The following is a 22,449-nucleotide window of genomic DNA, read 5'->3' as shown; positions in this document are numbered from 1 at the left end:
TTTTAGGTGAGACTCACAATTAGGACAAAAAATCAATTCTCCTGCAATACTCTCAAATTTTCTCACTTTCACTTAGGATGCAATGCCTCAAAAACCACCTAAAAACCATGCAAAAAATACACTAATGGGGATGCCCTAACAATGTTGATCCACTACTTTCAAAACTTGCATAATTGATCGATGACTATAATTAACTGGAAGGACCATTTAAGCTAAGAAAATAATAACCGTGAACCAATTATGCAAGTTTTGAAAATAGTGAATCAACGTTATTAGTGACACAATACACTTGGGACTAAAAGTGCGAAAAACTTGCTTAACTTCACAGCACAAAAACTTTATGAACAATATAGAGCCCAAAAACAGAGCTTTTGGTGCAGCAAAAGATGAGAGAGATGACTTGGTCATGTGCCTAAATTTCCACAAGAGTTAAAGAATGACTTGTTGACTCAAATAAACAAGTGACTCTGTTATCTCAAGATTGACTTACAGGCAGCAAGAGTTCAGTTTACAAGACAATAAATACCATTTTAGAGTAACAAAACTTTGAACTAATTGTACAAAACATCAAATTTTACAGAACTTTCAGCTAATTGTACAAAACATGAACTTTCAACTAATTGTACAAAACATAGCCTCGGTTGGGCCCATTTGAGGCGGCTCGCCCAAAAGTGTTGCATGGGTCCAAATCCTTGACTATATGTTTAAGCGATTCAAACCCCTTCCACTTCAGCCAACACCTTTCGGTAAATTTTACAAAACTTTCAACTAATTGTACAACCAAAGGGCCCCGTTGCAGTTCCCCCCTCCAGCAGGCGATTGGAACCGTGAACTAAATCAGTCCATACCTTAAAAGGAAGATGAGCTAATATAGCAATACCTGTCGTGGGGGAAAAAATCGACTACTAGGTCCCTTTTTTTTTGAAAGAGGATATATATATATATATATATATATATATATATATATATATATATACACACACAGTAAGGTAGAATGTTATCACTCTCAAAAGTACTTAATTATCCATGTTTCAGTAGTTAAAGAGATTGATTTTCTTCTCTTACCAAGACATCAACTACCTTTTTTTCCAATTGTAGCCAGGTAGTGCATTGCAATCTTCAGTCGTCCTCATCCGGGATCTCAAACACCACACTTCTCGTAAGAGAAAGTCCAGGACTTCTGTTACTTGAATTAAGCCCGAGATGATTTGCAGCAGTTAGAAGGCGCTTCCCAACTTCGGCTTTCTTAACCTTTCTCGAGGGTATAGAAGCAGTTTTGCTAGTCAGAGGAACATTTAGCGTTTTCGATGGTGTTTTGGCTCTAAATGGAGGAGGCGTACAAACACCAAAGTTCAGATGGCAGTCATCTGTTCTAACGATCAGTTTTTCCTTTTGTTCACCACCTCTAACTGTTGAATAAGAAAACCCCGAACCTGAGTTCACCTCGTCGTAACAGGAGAAATACTTCCGAATAATGCCCGAGACTGACATGGATTCCGATAATGTCTCATGACGACTCTCCACTGCTTGGCTATAATTTCCCTCTTTACTTGACTTGTCCTTAGCACCCGATTTAGCAATATCACAACTCTCATCAGAAACAACATGCTGCTCATCAACTGTATTTATTGAGCACTTAATATCATACTTTTTCCTAACTCTTTTCTTTTTAATCTTTTGCCTCTCCGAAAAGTAGAACCTTCTTCGAATATCTAAGAGTGAAATTCTAAAGCTGGCAAACCTTTTGATCTTCCTCCTCCTGCATTTTGACTTAATCTTAATTGTACTTGAAAGAAAATTCTTGGCATCTGTTGAACCAGCACCATCATTAACATCAGTTGAACAATCCTTAATCTTTTCACATACATGTTCAGGTGCCCCTAACTTGTCAGGAATGCTAGAATGGCATACTTTAACTCGAAGAAACCAATTTCCTTTCAAGTACTGAAAAGCATACCTTAAAGGTAATGTATCAGATAATTGGTAAAAGAATGATTTCCTCTGAACCTGTCACAAACACAAGTTATATAGGCATAAGCATTCAACATAAATAAGCATTGGATTTGAGACAATGAAGTTACACAGCTTGGTATACTTTGAATCCCGCATGTATAGCTATGTAAGCCTCTATGCCCCCCCACCCCCACCCCCATTGTGTATGTATATATATATTTCGCCCCTGCTGGTCGAAATTTCTGGCTCCGCCCCTGTGTATGCCCATTATTTAAAGTGTAATGAAATCAATTCAAAGGTAAGAAATGTTACAACGATGAACATTTACTCTAAAAATAACTAATATCATAGTGTTGAATGCTCAGTCATCGCAACTTTCAAAACAAGCAATACAAATGCCACTGCTGTGGTAAACTAGTAAATTATAAATAATCGGGTAAAAAACAACAAAGGAAACAGTCCAGAACTTCAAAACATACCATCAAACCATTCACCTTGATATCCCCAAGTTTTGGGAAACAATTCAAGTGCGCCCTCTCAAATACTCCTAGGAAACAACAGTACATACTTATTAAACCTCCAAAAGCAGAAATCACATTTCACAACATATTTTGAGCAACAATGTATCTATTAATCAGTTAATCTCTCTTTGAAGCATCAGAAGTCCAGAAACCAACTAAGGTTGGGTGAAGCAGCAAACCCCACAATTTGCTTCAAGCAAAGAGCAGAGTATTCCCTCAATTCCTCTGGTAATTATGCACATTGAAGCCAAGAACTACATAAACTAAAATTATAGAAAAAAATAATAATTAAAGTGATTAACTCTTGAGTTACCACAAACTAGTTGAACACTATTCCCACGAATTAATACCCAATTTAGTCCCCGACGACTTATTGTGCTTAATTTAATTAGGTCATCGACTCTGATGATTTTACTCAATTGAGCCCTCTTAAGATGCCTTGATAATTTCAAGGCAATTGATACCCAAAAGTTTTATCCAACTATAGTGATTTTACCCAATTTAATCCTTGAATATAATGATTTTTTTTCCAACTTAGTCTTTGATTTTAATAGTCAAGGATTCAATTGGGTAAAATCATAGGAGCAAGGACCTAATTAAGAACAAAAAAATCATTTAGGACTAAATCGAGAAAAACCACTATAGTCAAGTATTAACTCCTAAGCCCACTATGGCACTTTCCGGGACTAGACTTAAATGTGGCATAGAAATGAAAGAAACCTCCAGATATTAACAATAATGATTGCAAATATATACGAAAACCCAGAAAATCCCAAAAATTAATAAAGATACGATCTTTATAGCACATTTTTTAAATTATTGGGACTAAACAGCATAGAAACCTACATGGCTACATGCGAATAAAGGAATAGATATAGAACAGAGAAGAATGTGGAGTAGTACTCACTCTTGAATTCCCTTGCCGTAGCGTCGGGAGAGATTGGCACCGCAAGGCGGGTGCCCAGATCGGTCTCCGTGAATATCGGGCTTTCGATACTTGAAGATTCCATGGGATTCGACACTGGAATTCTTGTTCTCAATCGCCTAGTTTTGGTAGCGCTTTTTTGGGAAAAAGTGTAAACACAAGTGGGAGGAGTGCTGGGAAAAGTTTCAAGAACTCATAGAGATAACCCTTGTGCCTCAACTCAGGTAAATCAACAGTCATTGCACATTAATAATAATAATAATAATAAGGGTAATATTTTCGGGTTTAAGTAAAACACAAACATTCAAATTCAAATTACTTCAATAATTAGTTGTATAATAACAATTTTGGTTTTTAAAATAAATTTCTAAACTTATTTTACACGCATACACATTTAAATCTGATAGGGTTATGGGATATAGGCCGAATTTTTTGGTTGGAGAATGAGAGGCCTAAGACAAGAAGTAGGGTGGCGCATGACAAGCTTAATGGAGTAGGTAGGAGGAATGGCGTGACGGCTATGGAGTGGTAAGAGGAGTAACATGGAGTGAGTGGGAAAGTGACTTGACGGGAGTGGTAGGAGGAGTGACATGGAGTGAATGCGAGAGTGACGTGACGGAGTGGATAGGAGGAGTGACGTGACAGTTATGGAGTGAGTGGTAGGAGAAGTGACATGGAGTGAGTGGGGGAGTAACAGACATGGAGTGAATGGGGGGAGTGACGGACATGGAGTGAGGGGGGAGTTTATGGGGTGGATAGGAGGAGTGACGTGACGGTTTTGTAATTAAATGGTAGCGAAATGTCAAACGAGCTGATTGCTTTTGTAGTTTTTTTAGATGTGTTTTAGGCAAGTTTCGCGAGAGACTTTTAACGTTGGTTATTTAGACTATACGACGTTGGTTAAATTTAAACATTATTCTAACAGAAATAAGATACAACATCTAACCGAAGTCGTATTCACCAATTTTATATAATAAAAAATTATTTTTTTCAAATAACCGAGATTAAAGCTAAGGTTTATTTAAAAATATTATACATTTTTTTTTATGTCAGTTTATTGAGAAGCCAACATTATATAGTTTTGTGACTAGCCCCCATACCAACAAACCCTAGCTGCAAAGGATATCCATTCATTAATTTAATTTTATCACATTCATAAATACGGAGTAATAACCAAGCAGCCATTCAAAAACCATAGACGGGTACTGGCAGGCATACTGCATTCTCTTAAGAAAGTGTCATATATAAACTGATTTGATATGGAGGGCGTGAGGGACTACTTGCTTAAAATTATCCTATAACTTGACTTGTGCCAGAAAGGAGGGGCATTCCGAGAATTGAACTCGGGACCTCTCGCACCCAAAGCGAGAATCATACCACTAGACCAAATGCCCACACATATAATATGGTAGTGTTTCATTTTATATATCAATCTACTATTTAAAAAAGAGAAAAAACTTTTGGGGCATTCCGAGAATTGAACTCGGGACCTCTCGCACCCTAAGCGAGAATCATACCACTAGACCAAATGCCCGTTGCTGGTGTTTATTTTTTTTTGTACAATTTATCTTATGTTCAACTTATTCAATAATATAAGCAATTCACATTCTGTAGCTATTGTAATCCCTTTGTCTGGGATCTTTGAATCCAATTTACTTAATGAAAATAACATTCATTTTTCATAGGTTTCTTCCCATATTTAATTTTCCACATAAATTTTGTGTTCTTATCTAAATTGCATTATTTTGTTTACATATATTAAGAGTTATATAAGCGCCTATTATGATCTATGTGGTTTTGTTCTTTGTCCTATGCTAGGAAGCATTGCTCCTCTTTTCATTCCAAATTCAAGAATATGACCAATAAAATTTCTTTAGATATAATTTAAATGTCAGTTTATGAAAAGTATCAGTGGCTTAAGATTAATTTTAACTTTTTAGTTGAAAGAACATAACTTTCGATTTTGATATAATTACTTTTTTNTTTTTTTTTTTTTTTTTTTTTTTTTACATTGTGCGACGAGCTCGGTATCGATGCAAAGGATGTTAACAAGAATCAAATTCATAACTTTCTAGTACGAGAATCATGCACTACCAATTCGGTCATCCCTTTCGAGACTTCAATAATTAGTTTTATTTGCAATAAAAGGGGATTTATAGGTAACTGCAAGTTGTTTTCTTTAACATTACTACTTTTAATGCCAAAGACCTTGTGGTCTAGTGGCACCCGGTTGCACCCCCACATGGGAGGGGTGAGTTCGAGTGGTGATATTGGCTATTTGTGCTTCATTTAGTTGAAAAAACAACTATGAACAGATACTACGTTGTAACAGAATAATACTAAAAAAAACATGTTTTGTAGAGATTGGTCTCTCTGGAGCATGTTTGCCATGGTGTGTGGCACGTCGCTACATGCTGGTCATGCCCAACTTCATGCAAATGAGTTTTTTGGTGGGGACATTATATATATAAAAATAAATAAAAATAAAAATAAAAAAGTAGTTGTATGATCCGGCCTTGAGTGTGTGTGTGCGCGCTTTTATTTTATTTTATTTTTTTTATATCTATATAAATCATACAATCTACCTTATTTATATTCAAAAAATTTATGCAATCCTACTCCTTCAATATATTATTTTCAATCCACACTTCCTATAAAGTTTTTCCAAACTCAAAATGTCTAGTTACTAAGAACATTCCAGTGATAATAATTGTGATGTTGGGGACTATTTGGTTAAACAAACAATTCAAATATTGATAAATAGGAGAGTGTCTTCTTTATGATTTACAAATCCTCGAAGATATTTCAACCGGGATCGTGAGAATGGTCATGAGCATTTAGTTCCCGAGCAATTACTAAAATGGTGATCCCTTCTATCTGGTGAGTTTGTTTAGTTAGACAATTTCAAATGTGAAAACATTTATTTTTGCGTATAGTTAATGCACTAGAGGGTAGGTATGAATATTTTCAAGAACGGGTGGATGGTGTTGATAAGTGCATATTTGATCATATTTAATCCCCATATTTAACCTTATTTGTCCACTAGATTGTATAAATTGTGATCATTATAGCCTTGATTTTCTTTACTTTGATTAATGTTTGCAACTATCATCTTATTTGGAATAAAGTAAAGAAAATTAGGCCGTATTGCATTTAATGGGATGATTTAGAGAAATCCTAAGTTTAATTTGTAATTTTCATCTTTAATAAGCCATCCTAATGTGTTTAATTGCTAGTAGGAGATATCAGGGAAATCATGAAGACAAGGAGGATCATGAAGGGACAAGAACAAAAATGAGAAGATGGATGATGATGAATTAAAGTGGAGGACAAAAGCAAAGAAGATTTGGTCCATTTTCATCATTAAAGATCAGGCAATAATGGAATCAAAGAGTGATATTTTGAATTGTGATTGATCATATGGATAAACCAAAGCAAAAGTGGAACAAGTGTCTAAAATCTGATATTTCCGCACAAATTGTCCACTGTTCGGTATTTTGACCATATCTCAGAGTAGGAATATCCAAATTAAGTGATATTTGCACCGTTAGAAAGAAGACTTCAAGGGCTACAACTTTACCAGAAATACAAAACTCATAATTCCGAACAGAAAATAGAGAAAAACAGCCCGGAAGATGAAGCTGCGTGCAGTGATGTCATTGCTTGCGAAATTTTCCATCTTCTTTCTCATTATGATATGTGAGGTCATGGCATATGTAATTCCCCATTTCCAAATTCAGATGGAATGTGAGGTCATTGCATATGTAATTGTCCATCTTTGCTCCCTTTTGATGCCTATATAAAGCCTTGTAACTCTCAAACTTGAAGATACCATTCCTCACCAATTCCTTCTATCTCCTCTCATTCTAGCTTTCATATTTTAGTTTTAGTGTTGTGTTCTTCTTCTAGCAAGTGTGTAGGAGGAAACTCCAAGAGTTTGGTCTTCAATCCATAAGTTTTCTTGTTCCTTTTATCTCTTTACAATTTATTTACTATGCTTATGAATTTAAATATCGTTAGTTTGATGTATTCCACTATGGATTGTGAGTAGTTGTATTTAAGGACTTGAATTAGGGTAGGATTATCTTATTGATGCTAAGTTCATGAATATTTCATAAAGGGGAAGGCTTTAATTCAAGAGTTTATTGAAGTATGCATAGATTTAATTGAAATCTTGTTAGTAAATGGTACGTAACATTTGTTAACTTGCCTTTGGATGATTTCACTTTATAATGGAAGTTATATGTTGAAATCAAGCTACTCTTTGCATGCACCCAATTTAATTTACGAAAGTAAAGAACATTGTGGTTTTAAATTGCTTATGTCCTCTAAGAACTAGGAATTGATATGTCACGGAAGTGGAGCAAATCCTTGTTCTAATCTTAATCTTTAGTTCATGAAAATGAAATTTAGATTAAAGATTCTTTTGTGCAATTCATTGAACTCTTAAATTAATTGTTTTCCCCAAATCTTGTTATTGCATCTATAAGATAATTCTCCTTAATTCGAGTCCTATCTTTAATTATCAGAGTTTATACCAATTGTAATATTGCTTTTAATTCTTGATGAACCTGTTATAGCTTGTTACATATCAACTCATATATGATTGCTTGGATTCTTGTTAAATTTATTCATCTTAATGCCTAAGAATTTAATTGCTATACAAGTACATGCCATAAAACCCAATCCCTTGAGAACGATATAATTAACCCACAAATTCACTACACCACTTTATACATCAACTTTTTGGCGCCGTTGCCGGGGATTGGCATATCTGGTTGTATTGTATAATTAATTATCTAATCTTAGCATTAAAATGAATGAATTTTGAAGGAGATCAAGTTTTGTTTTTATTGTTTAAGTGTTTTCTTAAGTTTGTTTGAATTTGGATAGCTTTTGATTTATGCAAACTAGATCACAAGGTGGTCAAAACCTTTGTCCTTTAAACCAAGAACTCTCTAGAGAGTTAAGGAAGTTGAAGAAAGGCTCATCCAATCAGTTGAAAGAGTTTGAACCAGTGGAGATAAACATGGAGACCGGTGAATCTAGCAACCCAGGCCAAATGTCTCCCGGAGGAAGTAGTTCCCGAGCAAGCCCGAGTCAAGGAGCACACACGGAGGCTCAACCCAATACCTCTCAAGATCCAGTGGCACCGGTACGAATACCAATCTCTACCTCCATGGAAAATCCGAATCTAAATCCTTATTTAGGAGGAGGATTAGGTTTTCAATTTCCACCGCAACTACAAGGGGTCGGGATGCAAAATTTTCCTCATCTTTTGAACCCAAATTTCTTCACAAACCCTATGTTTGACCCATACCAGAATTTCCCTCAAAGAGCCCAACCCTACTTCTACCAAAGAGCACAAAATTTTCAACCCATGGCTACTCATCTGGCTCCCCAATTTGAAGAAGAAGATTGCATTGCCTATCTCGGAATCAAGGCCAATAACTTTGAACTCAAGACTTCCATGATTAACTTGGTGCAAGCAAATCAATTTGGAGGTTCAAAGTTGGAAGATCCTAAGGCGCATATCACCCATTTCGACAGAATATGCCAAACTATCAAGATGAATGGGGTGTCTATGGATGCAATCAAGCTGCGATTGTTCCCATTTTCATTGAGGGATCAAGCTCTGAGTTGGCTCAATTCCTTCGGGCCAAATCATTTCAACACATGGGACCAGCTGTACAAATCTTTCATGCAAGAATACTATCCACCCTCCAAGGCTGCAAAATTGAAGAAGCAAATCCAGAATTTCCAGCAATTCGGAAGTGAAAATCTGTACGAGGCATGGAAGAGGTTCAAGGATCTTAGGAGGCAGTGTCCTAGGAATCTCCTATCTCCTGGGGATTTCATTTCATCTTTTTACGAAGGATTGCTGGACAACTACAAGACAGTGTTGGATACTTCTTCTATGGGGGGAGTGTTTCTTGATATGACGCCCGATCATGGAGAGCAGCTGATAGAAAGAATCACAGCCAACACTGCGTATTGGTACAATGAAAGAGTCGAGCAACCAAGGAAAGAGAAAGCAGTAGGTATGTTTGAAGTGGATGAGAAGGTTGCCATGCAAGCCCAACTGGATTCGATCCAACACATGTTGAAAGAAATGGTGTTGAATAAGAAGGCGAATGCTCAGTCAGTCATTTCCTCATCCCAGATGCCACCCACACCACAAGCCTACTCGATGGTACAACCAACAACTCCAAGCCCACCACCATCTTCAACTATGGCTATGGTGCTCAGTTGCGCTATTTGTGGCGGTGCTCATGCTTCTCAAAGTTGTCAACTATTGGAACCTGGCAGCCACAACTCTTATTCAACTGTAGAGCAAGTTGACATGATTGGATACCAAAGACCTCAAGGCCAAGCGCAATGGAGGAATCAAGTCAATCCTTCTTGGAGCAATCAAGGTTTTCAAGGGAGAAATCCACCTCCTGGTTTTCAAGGCAACCAAGGCTTTAGAGGTGGATATCAAGGCAACCAGCAATGGAGAGGAAATCAAGGACATGGTACGAGCCAAGAAAATACTCAGAATCAGCAAGGGTATTCACAATCATCTCAAGATCCGGATATGAAAACCTTCATGAACATGATTATGACACAAATGAGTAAATTGCAAACCGAAGTTGAAGGTCTTCGAGCTCAACAACAAGGAGGAGGTGCCTAAGCTTCTACCCAACCTTCATTTAATGGTAAACTTCCAGCAAGCACTGAAAATCCTAGGAATCAAGTCAATGCTGTTGTAACTAGAAGCGGGAAGTCTTTGACTGATCCACCCTTTCCAGACGATAACATTGCTCTTGAAAATGAAGGGAAAGAAAAAGAACTTCTACCACAAAAAGGAGATCCCGAAGGACAAGTGCATACAAAGGAGGATCCTAGCCAAGGTAAAAAGAACAAGGGCAAGCAAATTGATGATTCAGTGATTCCTTGCAATTTATTGCTATTTCCACAAAGGTTGTGGAAGTCCAAAGAAACCGAGAGGGAGAACAAATTCAAAATGATGCTTGGCAAGTTGGAGATATCTATGCCTTTTGTGGATGCTGTTACTCAAATACCATCATACAAGAAATTCTTGAAGGATATTTTGAGTAATAAAAAGAAGCTGGAGAAGAGTGCAGTGATAGATCTTAGTGAGGGAGCATTGGCATGCGCTGCAATACAAAAGAATCTACCACCGAAGTTGAAGGATCCTGGAAGTTTTGCTATTCCATGTATCGTTGGAGGATTTGTTGTGGGTCGTGCTCTATGTGATCTCGGAGTTAGTGTGAGCCTCATGCCTTACTCCCTTTGCAAGAGGCTCAACCTTGGAGAGCCGAAACCCACTACCATGACACTTCAAATGGCGGATCGCTCAATAAAGCGCCCAGTGGGAGTATTAGAAGACATCCCAGTAATGATCGATCAATACTACATCCCGGGAGATTTTGTGATTCTTGACATTGAGGAAGATGCCAAGGTACCCATAATCCTTGGTAGACCATTTCTAGCCACAGCTGGGGCGATCATTGATGTAAAAAGGGGGAAGCTTGTTATGGAAGTGGCCGATCACAAGATTGAATTTGATATATTCAAAATGGCCAAACACCAACCAACTTACATTGATGAATGCAATATGGTGGAAATTTGTGAGGTAAACCCTGGTGAAGTCTTGAAGATTGACAAGGAGTATTCGATTGTTGAAGAACTTCTTGAGAAATTTGGAATCTGCACCCAAAAGGAGATGGACACATGCGAGCAATTTGGAATCTGCACCCAAAAGGAGATGGACACATGCGAGCAAGGGATAATCTGCACCCAAAAGGAGATGGACACATGCGAGCAAGGGATTTTTGGCACCCAAAAGGAGATGGACACATGCGAGCAAGGGATTTTTGATCAAGGTGAGGAGATGGACACATGCGAGCAAGGGATTTTTGATCAAGGTGGGGCTGGAGAAAGAATTTTTGCTGCTCTTGACCCGCTAGGAGAGGAACATGCACCAAAGGTAGAACTAAAACCTTTACCTCCTAGTCTAAGGTATGTTTTTCTGGGCTCTAACTCCACTTATCCTGTAATTGTTAATTCTTCTTTGCATAGTGATTAAATTGATAAGCTGCTTAATGTGCTTAGAAAACATAGGAGGGTAATTGGTTATACTATTGGTGATTTAATTGGCATTGATCCTAAGTACTGCATGCATAGAATTTATTTAGAAGAGAATGCCAAACCTACTGTTGAACCCCTTAGGAGATTAAATCCCAATTTGAAGGATGTAGTTAAGAAGGAAATTTTGAAATTTCTTGAGGCCGACATTATATACCCTATTTCGGACAGCAAGTGGGTGAGTCCCATACATGTTGTTCCGAAAAAGGGCGGTATAACGGTCATTGAAAATGACAATAATGAGTTGATTCCTACTAGACTTGTTACTGGTCATAGAATGTGCATTGATTACAGAAAATTGAATAAGTCTACTAGGAAAGATCATTACCCCCTTCCATTTATTGATCAATTGCTTGAGAGAATGTCCAAGAATGAATACTTCTGTTTTCTAGATGGTTTTTCAGGATATTTTCAGATTTCTATTCACCCAGGTGATCAAGAAATGACAACATTCACATGTCAATATGGCACCTTTGCTTTCAAAAAGATGTCATTTGGTTTGTGTAATGCACCAGCTACTTTTCAGAGGTGCATGATGGCAATCTTTTCTGAAATGGTGGAAGAAATCATGGAAGTATTCATGGATGATTTCTCAGTTTATGGTAAGTCGTTTGATGATTGTTTGATAAATCTTGATAAAGTTCTGTGCAGGTGCCAAGAAGTCAATTTAGTTCTGAATTGGGAGAAATGTCATTTTATGGCAACTGAAGGCATAGTTCTTGGCCACAAAATTTCAGCAAGGGGAATTGAAGTAGACCCGGCAAAGATTGAAGTCATTTCAAAATTGCCACCCCCAAGCTCGGTAAAAGGAGTAAGGAGTTTTCTTGGTCACACTGGGTTTTACAGAAGATTCATCTTATTCAAAACTTGATCTCCTTCAAAATTCATTCATTTTAATGCTAAGATTAGATAATTAATTATACAATACAACCAGATATGCCAATCCCCGGCAACGGCGCCAAAAAGTTGATGTATAAAGTGGTGTAGTGAATTTGTGGGTTAATTATATCGTTCTCAAGAGATTGGGTTTTATGGCATGTACTTGTATAGCAATTAAATTCTTAGGCATTAAGATGAATAAATTTAACAAGAATCCAAGCAATCATATATGAGTTGATATGTAACAAGCTATAACAGGTTCATCAAGAATTAAAAGCAATATTACAATTGGTATAAACTCTGATAATTAAAGATAGGACTCGAATTAAGGAGAATTATCTTATAGATGCAATAACAAGATTTGGGGAAAACAATTAATTTAAGAGTTCAATGAATTGCACAAAAGAATCTTTAATCTAAATTTCATTTTCATGAACTAAAGATAAAGATTAGAACAAGGATTTGCTCCACTTCCGTGACATATCAATTCCTAGTTCTTAGAGGACATAAGCAATTTAAAACCACAATGTTCTTTACTTTCGTAAATTAAATTGGGTGCATGCAAAGAGTAGCTTGATTTCAACATATAACTTCCATTATAAAGTGAAATCATCCAAAGGCAAGTTAACAAATGTTACGTACCATTGAGAGTTACAAGGCTTTATATAGGCATCAAAAGGGAGCAAAGATGGACAATTACATATGCAATGACCTCACATTCCATCTGAATTTGGAAATGGGGAATTACATATGTCATGACCTCACATATCATAATGAGAAAGAAGATGGAAAATTTCGCAAGCAATGACATCACTGCACGCAGCTTCATCTTCCGGGTTGTTTTTCTCCATTTTCTGTTCGGAATTATGAGTTTTGTATTTCTAGTAAAGTTGTAGCCCTTGAAGTCTTCTTTCTAACGGTGCAAAGATCACTTAATTTGGATATTCCTACTCTGAGATATGGTCAAAATACCGAACAGTGGGCGGAAATATCATATTTTAGACACTTGTTCCACTTTTGCTTTGGTTTATGCATATGATCAATCACCATTCAAAATATCACTCTTTGATTCCATTATTGCCTGATCTTTAATGATGAAAATGGACCAAATCTTCTTTGCTTTTGTCCTCCACTTTAATTCATCATCATCCATCTTCTCATTTTTTTTCTTGTCCCTTCATGATCCTCCTTGTCTTCATGATTTCCCTGATATCTCGTACTAGCAATTAAACACATTAGGATGGCTTATTAAAGATGAAAATTACAAATTAAACTTAGGATTTCTCTAAATCATCCCATTAAATGCAATACGGCCTAATTTTCTTTACTTTATTCCAAATAAGATGATAGTTGCAAACATTAATCAAAGTAAAGAAAATCAAGGCTATAATGATCACAATTTATACAATCTAGTGGACAAATAAGGTTAAATATGGGGATTAAATATGATCAAATATGCACTTATCAACTGTCGAAAGAATAAGTTTATCGGCACTATAAACACAAAATCTAAATTTGTATATTCAAATATAAGGTTGGCTACAATGAGTGTCAATGCGGGTACAAGATCTCTAGATAGTCCCATAATTCTTCAATTTCATAAGTTATATTGCTTGTTCTTCATTGAAGGGCCTTCGGACTCAAACGACTTGATCTTCAATGGAGAGTGTGGATCTACATGCTCAGGTCGTTTCATGGCAGTTCCGTCTATCACTTTATTGTGAAAGACTAAATTGGCTATTTTGCTAAATAGGATTTGTCATTCGACAAGACAATTTTTTGAGTAATTGATTGTAAAATTTCTTTTTATTGATCTTGTTTAGCATAAAAATTTCGAAAGATCGGAGATCAATTTTATTATTATGGTTATTGAATAAGCTCCAACGCTTTCCATGATGTATATCGCACTCCAAGAATTGAACTCAAGACCTCTTGCACCCAAAGCAAGAATCATACCACTAGACCAAATGCCCTTAGTTTAAATTATCTTTTGTTTAAATATTATAATGTTAAATTTATAGTTTAAATAAAATAAAATATTTGGGGCTGATGGTGTAAATTGATTTGGGATGTAAGGATCAATCAATTACCATAGTGTATAGTGTGTATATATATATGATGATATGTGAACTGATATATGAAGATGAGGAAATGATAGAAAAGAGAAATGGCTGAGTGAAGCCAATAATCTGTGCCTTGTATTGTGAATGCCCACATTGAATGAATTACAAGGAAGGGTTAGGGCCTTTATATAGTTACAGGCCCTGACCCTTCAGGAATATAATATAATATTTTCTAAAGGACACTTGACCTTTCACATTATCTAAGGGTCATCTGACCTTTCAGGAATATAATAATAATAAATATACACTTCGAATTTCTATGTGTAGTCGTTGGGGTATTTACCCATCACGAGTCCCCCACTTCTTGAATTTGCGAGAGTCGTCAGGTTCGAGAAGTAAAATGTGTTCCCGACGACTAGCTTGTTGCGAACAAAGTTCTCCGATTTGAATGCCTTTGATAGTCCGTGGTGAGCCCCTTAAGTCTGAGTCGAGCATGGGGAGCGTGAATTACGTTGGTTGCCTCGTTAAAAACCTTAGACTAAGAAAAACCCAATGGGAAAAAACCTAGCTAAGGGAAAAAGAGTACAACCAATAGCATAATTTTTAAGGACTATAAGGGGTCTTCTCAGATTGTTTGTGCAGTTACATCAGCTTCTCTTGGTTGAATCTCTAGTGATTCTTCATGTCCCTTGAGCTTTTCGAAAATTCATTTCCACCAAGGGTGGTATAGAGCATATATCTTCCTGCAAATTGTAAGATAATAGTGCAAATATGCATGTAATGCATGCCTATCCTAATATGCACATCTTAGGTTAGTACCTAACTCCACTTCTCTAACTAAAATGGGCTCCTTGCTCCAAGGGGTACCTAATGACTTAATGCACCACTTTGGGGCTGTGCGGGCACCCAAAGTTACTTATTATCGCGCGATTTTTTTTTTTTTTTGGCGACCGCAGGGGTCTCAACACAAAGAAGCGGCATCCACTGAAAAGCGGGATTCTGGCGACCACAAAGATCTCATCGCTGAGAAGTGGGATTTTTTTTTTTGATGACCATAGAGGTCTCATCGCTGAGAAGCGGGATTTCTCTTTTTTTGTTCTTTTGTTCTTTTTTTTTTTTGCGACCACAATGGTCCCTTTTTTTCTATTTTTTTGTCAATTACCTACTTTGTAGGACTTATGCCGAGATGTTACTCGGGCTTAGGGTGCCGGTGGTGGAAATACAACCTACCCGGACTTGTTACATCTAATTTTGCTATTACAATTTTCTAAATACAAGGCTAGCCTATACAATTTACAATCTAAAAATAGATTACAAATTTTACAAATTGTCTAAATTTTTCTATTGCAGCAACCATAATATAATCTGCCATGTATGTTAAGGTTAAATTATAATACCAAAGGCCTCCCATTTGAAAATTCTCACTGAAATTTCCCATGCTCATAAATGGCTTTTTGGAGTACCGTACCAAGATTTTGGAAAGCTGTCCATACACTGCCACGCCACACTTCACAAGCATCACAGCCACCGCCCAAATCCACCATTCCTTTTTTCTTGCTTTTACACTCCACCGCCCACATCACTGCTAACCGCACACATCTACCAATAGCCGGCATTCTTGCTTTTGTAAACCACTACAGACCAATCCCGTTCCATGCCAGCCCAGACGCATCACTTGACACCGTCGCCGGCCAACTCCGCTCACCACCGAATCGACGACAGAGATGACCCGTAGCTTGGTGGATTTTGTAGCCATGGTCGTGCAGTCAAGCACCGTTCAGATTCGGGCAATACTGGTGGAAGACGGTGAAAATTTTGATGGAATAAGTGGCGAAGATGGCGGTGATGGAGAGAGTGGGAGGGGACGATGGTGGCGGCGGCAAAGCAGCTTCATCAGAACCTAGAGCTCCTCAATGGTGATTACCACAACCTGGAACTTCTTAAGTGGTTGAGTGATGATGCTCTCGGGTTTCAGCGAAGGATTACAGTGTTTCAAAGGTCAAGGATAACACAGTGCTTCGCGGTGGGGGCATTTGCCGGTAGCGGTTATTGGAGTCGCGAGGGAGAATGCTGCGGCGGGTGGCGGAGCTGGAATCTCCGGCGATTATGGCGAGCGGCGGTGCATGCCGGCGATCTGGTTGGAGTTGGAGTTGGACTTTATGACAGCTTTAATTTGGAATTGGAGTTTGGCATGCAGTAGCTAGATTTTGACCCATCCATCTTCTCCACTCTTCATCGTTGTTGCTGGGAAACGAAGCCATTTTTGTTGATGAGAGGACGGCCTTTTGTTGCGTCCCCACAGACGGGCGCCATTGATGGTGTAAATTGATTTGGGATGTAAGGATCAATCAATTACCATAGTGTATAGTGTGTATATATATATGCTGATATGTGAACTGATATATGAAGATGAGGAAATGATAGAAAAGAGAAAGAGTTAGTCCTAGACTTATTAGGCGTTTGTCAGATTTAGTCCTCCATAATAAAAATGGTCAGATTCTAGCCACGCTTTTTAATCGTTGGACACTTTTAGTCCTCCGTGACTTATGCCGTCTATGGACTGTGAATTAGGAGGACTTTTTGGTCTTTTTATGTTCTCTTCTACTAATTTGTGTTTCTTCCACCAAACTCATCGATTTCGACGTGCGTGGCTTCGAACAAGTTGGCCGACCCTGTTCCGATTTGGCTCACCCAATTAACCAACGCCCAACAAATTGAACTCAACAATAACTCATTTACGGGAGAACTTTCAGCAACGTGGTGGTTGAAGATGACGGCGTTGAGACGAATCTACGTGTCCATGAACCAGTTGGCCGGAACCATTCCTAATGAGCGAGTTGCCGTTCGAGTCACTCAATCTCTATGAGAATCAATTAGAAGGTGAGTTCGAATCTATATGAGTTTACGCCTCTTTCGCTGAAATGAAATTTACCCAAAATTTCGGTAAAAACTATGTCTTTACTCTGGATTGATGTTTCAAAAAATGATTTCTCCGGTGAAATTTGGAAAAATTTGTGTGGGTTGGGTTTTCTGGAGGAAGCGATGATGATATAAAATTCCCTCTCTGGCAGGCAACTCATTTTCCGATGAAATTGCAAAAACCATAACCGGTGCTGCAAATTTTTCGGCTTTGTTTTTGTCAAAGAACAGATTTTCCAGTACCATTCCGGAGGAGATTTGTTTTCTTGATAAGCTTCTTGATTTTATGGGCTATGAAAATTAGTTTTCTGGGCCTCTACGGTGATATTCCGTCTTTGTATGCTAAGCCTGGTTCTGTGATGAGAGAGATGAGAAGAAAAACATTGGTTATGCTTGGCTATTGAGATCGATCTTTGTGCTTGCTGGGCTGGTGCTTATCGTGGGAGTTCTGTGGTTCTATTGGAAGTATATGAATTTCAAGAAGGCGAAACAGGCTATAGATAGATCGAAATGGTCCTTGATGTTATTTCATAAGTTGGGTTTCGATGAGTACGAGATATTGGATGGTCTTGATGAAGATAATGTCATTGGAAGTGGGTTGTCTAGAAAGGTTTACAAGGTTGTGCTGAGCAGTGGCGAGGTGGTTGTTGTGAAGATGATCAAGAAAAATTTGAAGCTAGCTGGTGAGAGCAGTGACATTGAGAAAGACAGTTATCAAGACAATGGGTTTGAAGCAGAGATCGAGACATTGGGGAAGATTAGGCATAAGAACATTGTTAAGCTATTTTGTTCATCTCTGTTCTTGTTGTAGCTAGAAACAACCACTAAAATGGAGGAATGAAAGAATTAGAAGACGACAACATAAAAAAGACCAAAAAGTCCTCCTAATTCACGGTCCATAGATGGCATAAGTCACGGAGGACTAAAAGTGTCCAACGATTAAAAAGCGTGGCTAGAATCTGACCATTTTTATTATGGAGGACTAAACCTGGCAAACGCCTAATAAATCTAGGACCAAAAGTTGGAATTAACTCAAAGAGAAATGGCTGAGTGAAGCCAATAATCTGTGCCTATTTACCCATCAGGGGCATTCTGAGAATTGAACTCGGGACCTCTCGCACCCTAAGCGAAAATCATACCACTAGACCAAATGCCCTTTGTTAATGTTAATGTCATCCGTTATTTTTGATTTTGTTGCTTTATCCTTATTATTATTATTATTGATGTTATAAATATTAGTAAATTAAATAGAAATTTTATAATAAAATGAAAAAATAAAAACCATTTTAAAAGTAAAAAAATATTACAAAATGCAAATAGCCTAATATTTTGATGTAATTCTCTTGCCAAGGTTCCTACTTATAGATGTTCACATTTATAATAAAATGTTACAGGTGAAAATATACTTCTCTCACATAGAAAAATTTGCTTCCAAGCATTTAAAATGTAAGAATGCCACAACTGAAGTACAAGTCCTAGATTTCCAAAAAAAAAAAAAAAAAAGTACAAGTCCTAGAACCCACATATTAGAATGATCTTAACAATGACATTTATGAGTTTTTAATAGAAACAAAGTATCTGGATTAGATTTCTTGTTATTGATGTTAAGGGTTTAGGGTTTAGGGTAAATAAACCACTACTTTGTAGTCTTAGGTGCTCGCTATCAATGTCCATATATGAGCTTCATCCCAAAGTCAACAATATTATCTTGAGCTAAACTCGATCCATTGCATTTTAAAAAATAAAATTACACCAAATCAGGCAAATAAACCACTACTTTGTTCACTGCATTTTAATTCCAGATGCACACAAATAAAGCATAATATATAAACAAATAAATTTAAATCATCCCAAAACAAGTAAACTTTCATGTATTTCTACAACGGACTATAATAGTAACAATCATATTCACGAAACTTTTAACACTTTGAAATTGAGAATGTTTCGAGTTAGCAGAAAATACTTGAACAAACAACTTTACTAGAAAGCCGCTTCACTGGACACGGACAAAAAATAAAATGATAAACTCTAAAGCACGAAAAACACTTAAAAATCACTAAACACTAAAATTTACTAAATCCAATAGGGTAGCTCAAGTGGCAAGTGAACTCTCTTTGTAGAGAAGAATTTCGGGAGAATGAACACAAAAAAATTGAGCCTTACTAAGGCTTTCAAACATGAAGGTGACCTTATCGTCATCATTTATGGCACACTTATTGGTCATCTTGACCATGCATGTTGTATACTTCCTGAACCAGGCGAAATTCCAACATTTTAAAAAGAATATGGTTAGGGTTTATATGGTTGCGAAATTTTAAGGCTCGACATTGGCGGAAAGTAAAATTAGTTTATAAAATATAATTAATCAGTTATACATCCCCACAACTTTGTTATTTTTATTTATCGCCCTCTAAATTATTGCATATGTGCATAATTGCATTACTCAAGAAAATTAATTTCAAATTATTTACTATATATTTAAAAATTACATTAATCTTTTTTAAAATATAAAAAGTTAACAACTAACATTTTTTTAAAATGTTAGAAAATAAGCGAAAAATAAGTTTTAGTTTGATAAATAAACAATATATGTAGCAAATAAAATGAGAGCAAATGGATTATTGTTGTTGATAAAATAGGCTCATGAGTCATGATGAACCAATAATAACAACAATAACAATAATAATAATAATTGGATACCATAACTCAAAAAATGTAAAGAAATTATACGTATACTTTAAAGGAGCTAGTAAGAAAAATACTTAAATAGACCACTAAATTAAACTACGCACGAAATGCAATTAGGTTATTGAACTAAAAATCAATACAATTGACTCTCTAAATTAGCTAACATTATATTGTACAATCCACCCAAATAGCTAGTGGCCTTGCTTATATGAACTATTATGTGTCAATTTTTACCTAATTTTGTTTTGTGTATGGAATTTATATTACGTTGCTGATTAGCTACATACGTAATTGGTTAATGTTGAATATTCATACTTCTTATGCATAAAAAGTTAGTACTATTATTGGTATTTATGCTTTTAGGGCACAACACAAGCAACTAAAATAATTTATAAATAATATAGTATAAAAAATAGACAAATCATCTTTTATGTGAAAACCTATAGAAAAAATCTAAAGACTTGAAATTTTTTTTTATTTTTATTTTTATTTTAAGGAAACTAAAGACTTGAAAGTTAAACGTAACTAAGGATTATATTGTTTTTTGTTTTCAAAAAAAAAAAGGAATATATTGTTTTCAAAAAAAAAAAAAACAAAAAACTAAGGATTATACTATGTTAATGTGATTAAACTTTAATTATATTAACAACCATTAATTAGGCTCCATTACGTGCAAAGAAAATAAAAGTAGAGGTGCCCGTATGGGCAGCTCAACTAGTTACAGAGGTAAAATTTGGGAGCAAAGACCAGGAATCGAGTTTCATCAGCGGCAGTGTGCGGGCACCTTTCACCAGAGGTTCCTTGTGCACAGTAAGCAAAATGTCTAGCATCTATATGTTCACTACGTTCAGTTGAATTAACATGATTTACATCTTTCTAGATGCTTTGTCAGGTCTTTATATATTGAATGTTCACAATTTATACACTATATGTTCACAATTTAAATTGTGAACATTTAATATATAAAACTGTAAACATTCAATATGTAAATTGTGAGTATTTATTATATAAAGATTGTGAACATACAATATATAAATTGTTAACCAACATGGTTGGCGTGGTGGTTCAGCACCTCATCCCTTAAGCATGAGGTTAGGGGTTTGATCCCCATTGAGGTGAATCTAGTCCCCTACCACTTAGTGTGTTGACCGTTTTGGACTATTTATTTTCAGACCCGGGTCCGTTTCTCATGCGAACAACAACTGCTCTCCGTTTCTCATGCGAACAACTATTTATTTTCAGACCCGGGTCCGTTTCTCATGCGAACAACAACTGCTCTCCGTTTCTCATGCGAACAACAATTGCTCTAGCTATTTTTAGACCCGGGTCTGTTTCTCATGCGAACCTGCAAACGGAAGGAATGTAGGTCTGTTTCTCATGCGAACCTGCAAACAGAAGGAATGTAGGTCTGTTTCTCATGCGAACCTGCAAACGGAAGGAATGTATGAAAAGTACTTTATGCATGCACTGCTCTAGCTCCGCAACTATTTCACACATGCACCACATGTCCAATCTACTACGTAATGCATCGAAACTATTACATGAATGCATGAAAATTACTACACGAGTGCACCATATTGCAATGCATTCATGTAGTATTTAAGATGTTGTACATTCATGTAGTACTTATGATGACGTGCATTATATTCATATAGAACAATTATGGTGCATTCCTTAAGAAGTTCGCATCCGCAGGTCTACATGCAACTCTGTTTCTCCCTCTCTATATATAAATTTCTCCTACCACATTAGATTTTCAATGTGCTATACCCCAGAGTCTTATGTAACACATTACACATGTAAAATAAATAAATAAAAATATTTAGAAATTAATTGAAAGTCCAAACCATAAAAATTGAATTGGATTGTATTGAAGTTTCTTCACTCTTTCCTTCTTTCCAAGTCAACATCGGCATGGTGCAGCTATGGCCTGCTGTCCATGTGCTGGTTCCCACATGTTATTCAATGTGAAACAATATCCATATATTTGCTTCTTGCCATCTTCAATTTGATCTCCACCGAAATTGACTCATCTTGCATAATGACCTCATTTAATTTTTTTTATTAATTTAAACAAACATTTATGATTAGACATGTGTCTAGTTGTAATGACAAGGATTTTAATTTAGGGAAATGATAGATATATTTTCGAGCAATAAAACTTACGTCACATGTTTGAGTTTGTTGAAGGCAAAAAAATATAAATTTTAGTTCTTTTTTAGTACTACTTTCTCAACCTAATGAAGCACAAAGAGTCAACAGTCACTTTCCCTTTCATGTGGGAGTGTAAACCGAGTGCCACTAGACCACAAGGTCTTTAGCTGGCTTTTTTTTTTTTTTTTTTTTTTTT

The 22,449-nt window shown here is 36.5% G+C and overlaps 3 protein-coding genes, 1 long non-coding RNA gene and 3 other non-coding genes across 9 annotated transcripts; 3 read left to right on the top strand and 4 right to left on the bottom strand.

Annotated features, from left to right (window-relative positions):
• Positions 1 to 417: 417 nt before the first annotated feature.
• On the bottom strand, positions 418 to 3,599 carry LOC116021687. 3 transcript variants are annotated; one of them, XM_031262152.1, is made up of 4 exons: positions 3,382 to 3,599; positions 2,433 to 2,500; positions 1,081 to 2,007; positions 418 to 880 (listed from the first exon to the last, which is right to left on the bottom strand). In XM_031262152.1, the coding sequence occupies exons 1-3, from the start codon at positions 3,482 to 3,484 to the stop codon at positions 1,120 to 1,122; spliced, it is 1,059 nt and encodes a 352-aa protein (XP_031118012.1). In that variant the 5' UTR covers positions 3,485 to 3,599; the 3' UTR covers positions 418 to 880; positions 1,081 to 1,119. The 3 variants fall into 3 exon arrangements, with proteins under 3 accessions (XP_031118012.1, XP_031118011.1, XP_031118013.1); XM_031262151.1 differs by lacking the exon at positions 418 to 880 and having other exon boundaries at positions 1,014 to 2,007; XM_031262153.1 differs by lacking the exon at positions 418 to 880 and having other exon boundaries at positions 1,014 to 2,007; positions 2,448 to 2,500.
• Positions 3,600 to 4,721: 1,122 nt separating this feature from the next.
• On the bottom strand, positions 4,722 to 4,793 carry TRNAP-UGG. The gene has a single exon. It is a non-coding gene; the product is annotated as a tRNA-Pro (tRNA).
• A 68-nt stretch (positions 4,794 to 4,861) lies between these two features.
• TRNAP-AGG lies at positions 4,862 to 4,933 on the bottom strand. Its single transcript has one exon. It is a non-coding gene; the product is annotated as a tRNA-Pro (tRNA).
• A 2,392-nt stretch (positions 4,934 to 7,325) lies between these two features.
• On the top strand, positions 7,326 to 10,990 carry LOC116022475. Its single transcript, XM_031263200.1, has 2 exons — positions 7,326 to 7,334; positions 8,314 to 10,990. Exon 2 carries the CDS (start codon positions 8,429 to 8,431, stop codon positions 10,070 to 10,072), a length of 1,644 nt encoding a protein of 547 aa, XP_031119060.1. The 5' UTR covers positions 7,326 to 7,334; positions 8,314 to 8,428; the 3' UTR covers positions 10,073 to 10,990.
• On the top strand, positions 10,385 to 11,848 carry LOC116022476. Its single transcript, XM_031263201.1, has 2 exons — positions 10,385 to 11,136; positions 11,305 to 11,848. The coding sequence occupies exons 1-2, from the start codon at positions 10,406 to 10,408 to the stop codon at positions 11,489 to 11,491; spliced, it is 918 nt and encodes a 305-aa protein (XP_031119061.1). The 5' UTR covers positions 10,385 to 10,405; the 3' UTR covers positions 11,492 to 11,848.
• A 5,324-nt stretch (positions 11,849 to 17,172) lies between these two features.
• Positions 17,173 to 18,600, top strand: LOC116023222. Its single transcript, XR_004099387.1, has 2 exons — positions 17,173 to 17,372; positions 17,564 to 18,600. It is a non-coding gene; the product is annotated as an uncharacterized LOC116023222 (long non-coding RNA).
• On the bottom strand, positions 18,496 to 18,567 carry TRNAP-AGG. The gene has a single exon. It is a non-coding gene; the product is annotated as a tRNA-Pro (tRNA).
• Positions 18,601 to 22,449: the final 3,849 nt, after the last annotated feature.

Source organism: Ipomoea triloba, chromosome 6 (genome assembly GCF_003576645.1).
Source record: "Ipomoea triloba cultivar NCNSP0323 chromosome 6, ASM357664v1".
NCBI lineage: Eukaryota > Viridiplantae > Streptophyta > Magnoliopsida > Solanales > Convolvulaceae > Ipomoea > Ipomoea triloba.
This window is presented reverse-complemented; position numbering and strand designations above follow the sequence as displayed.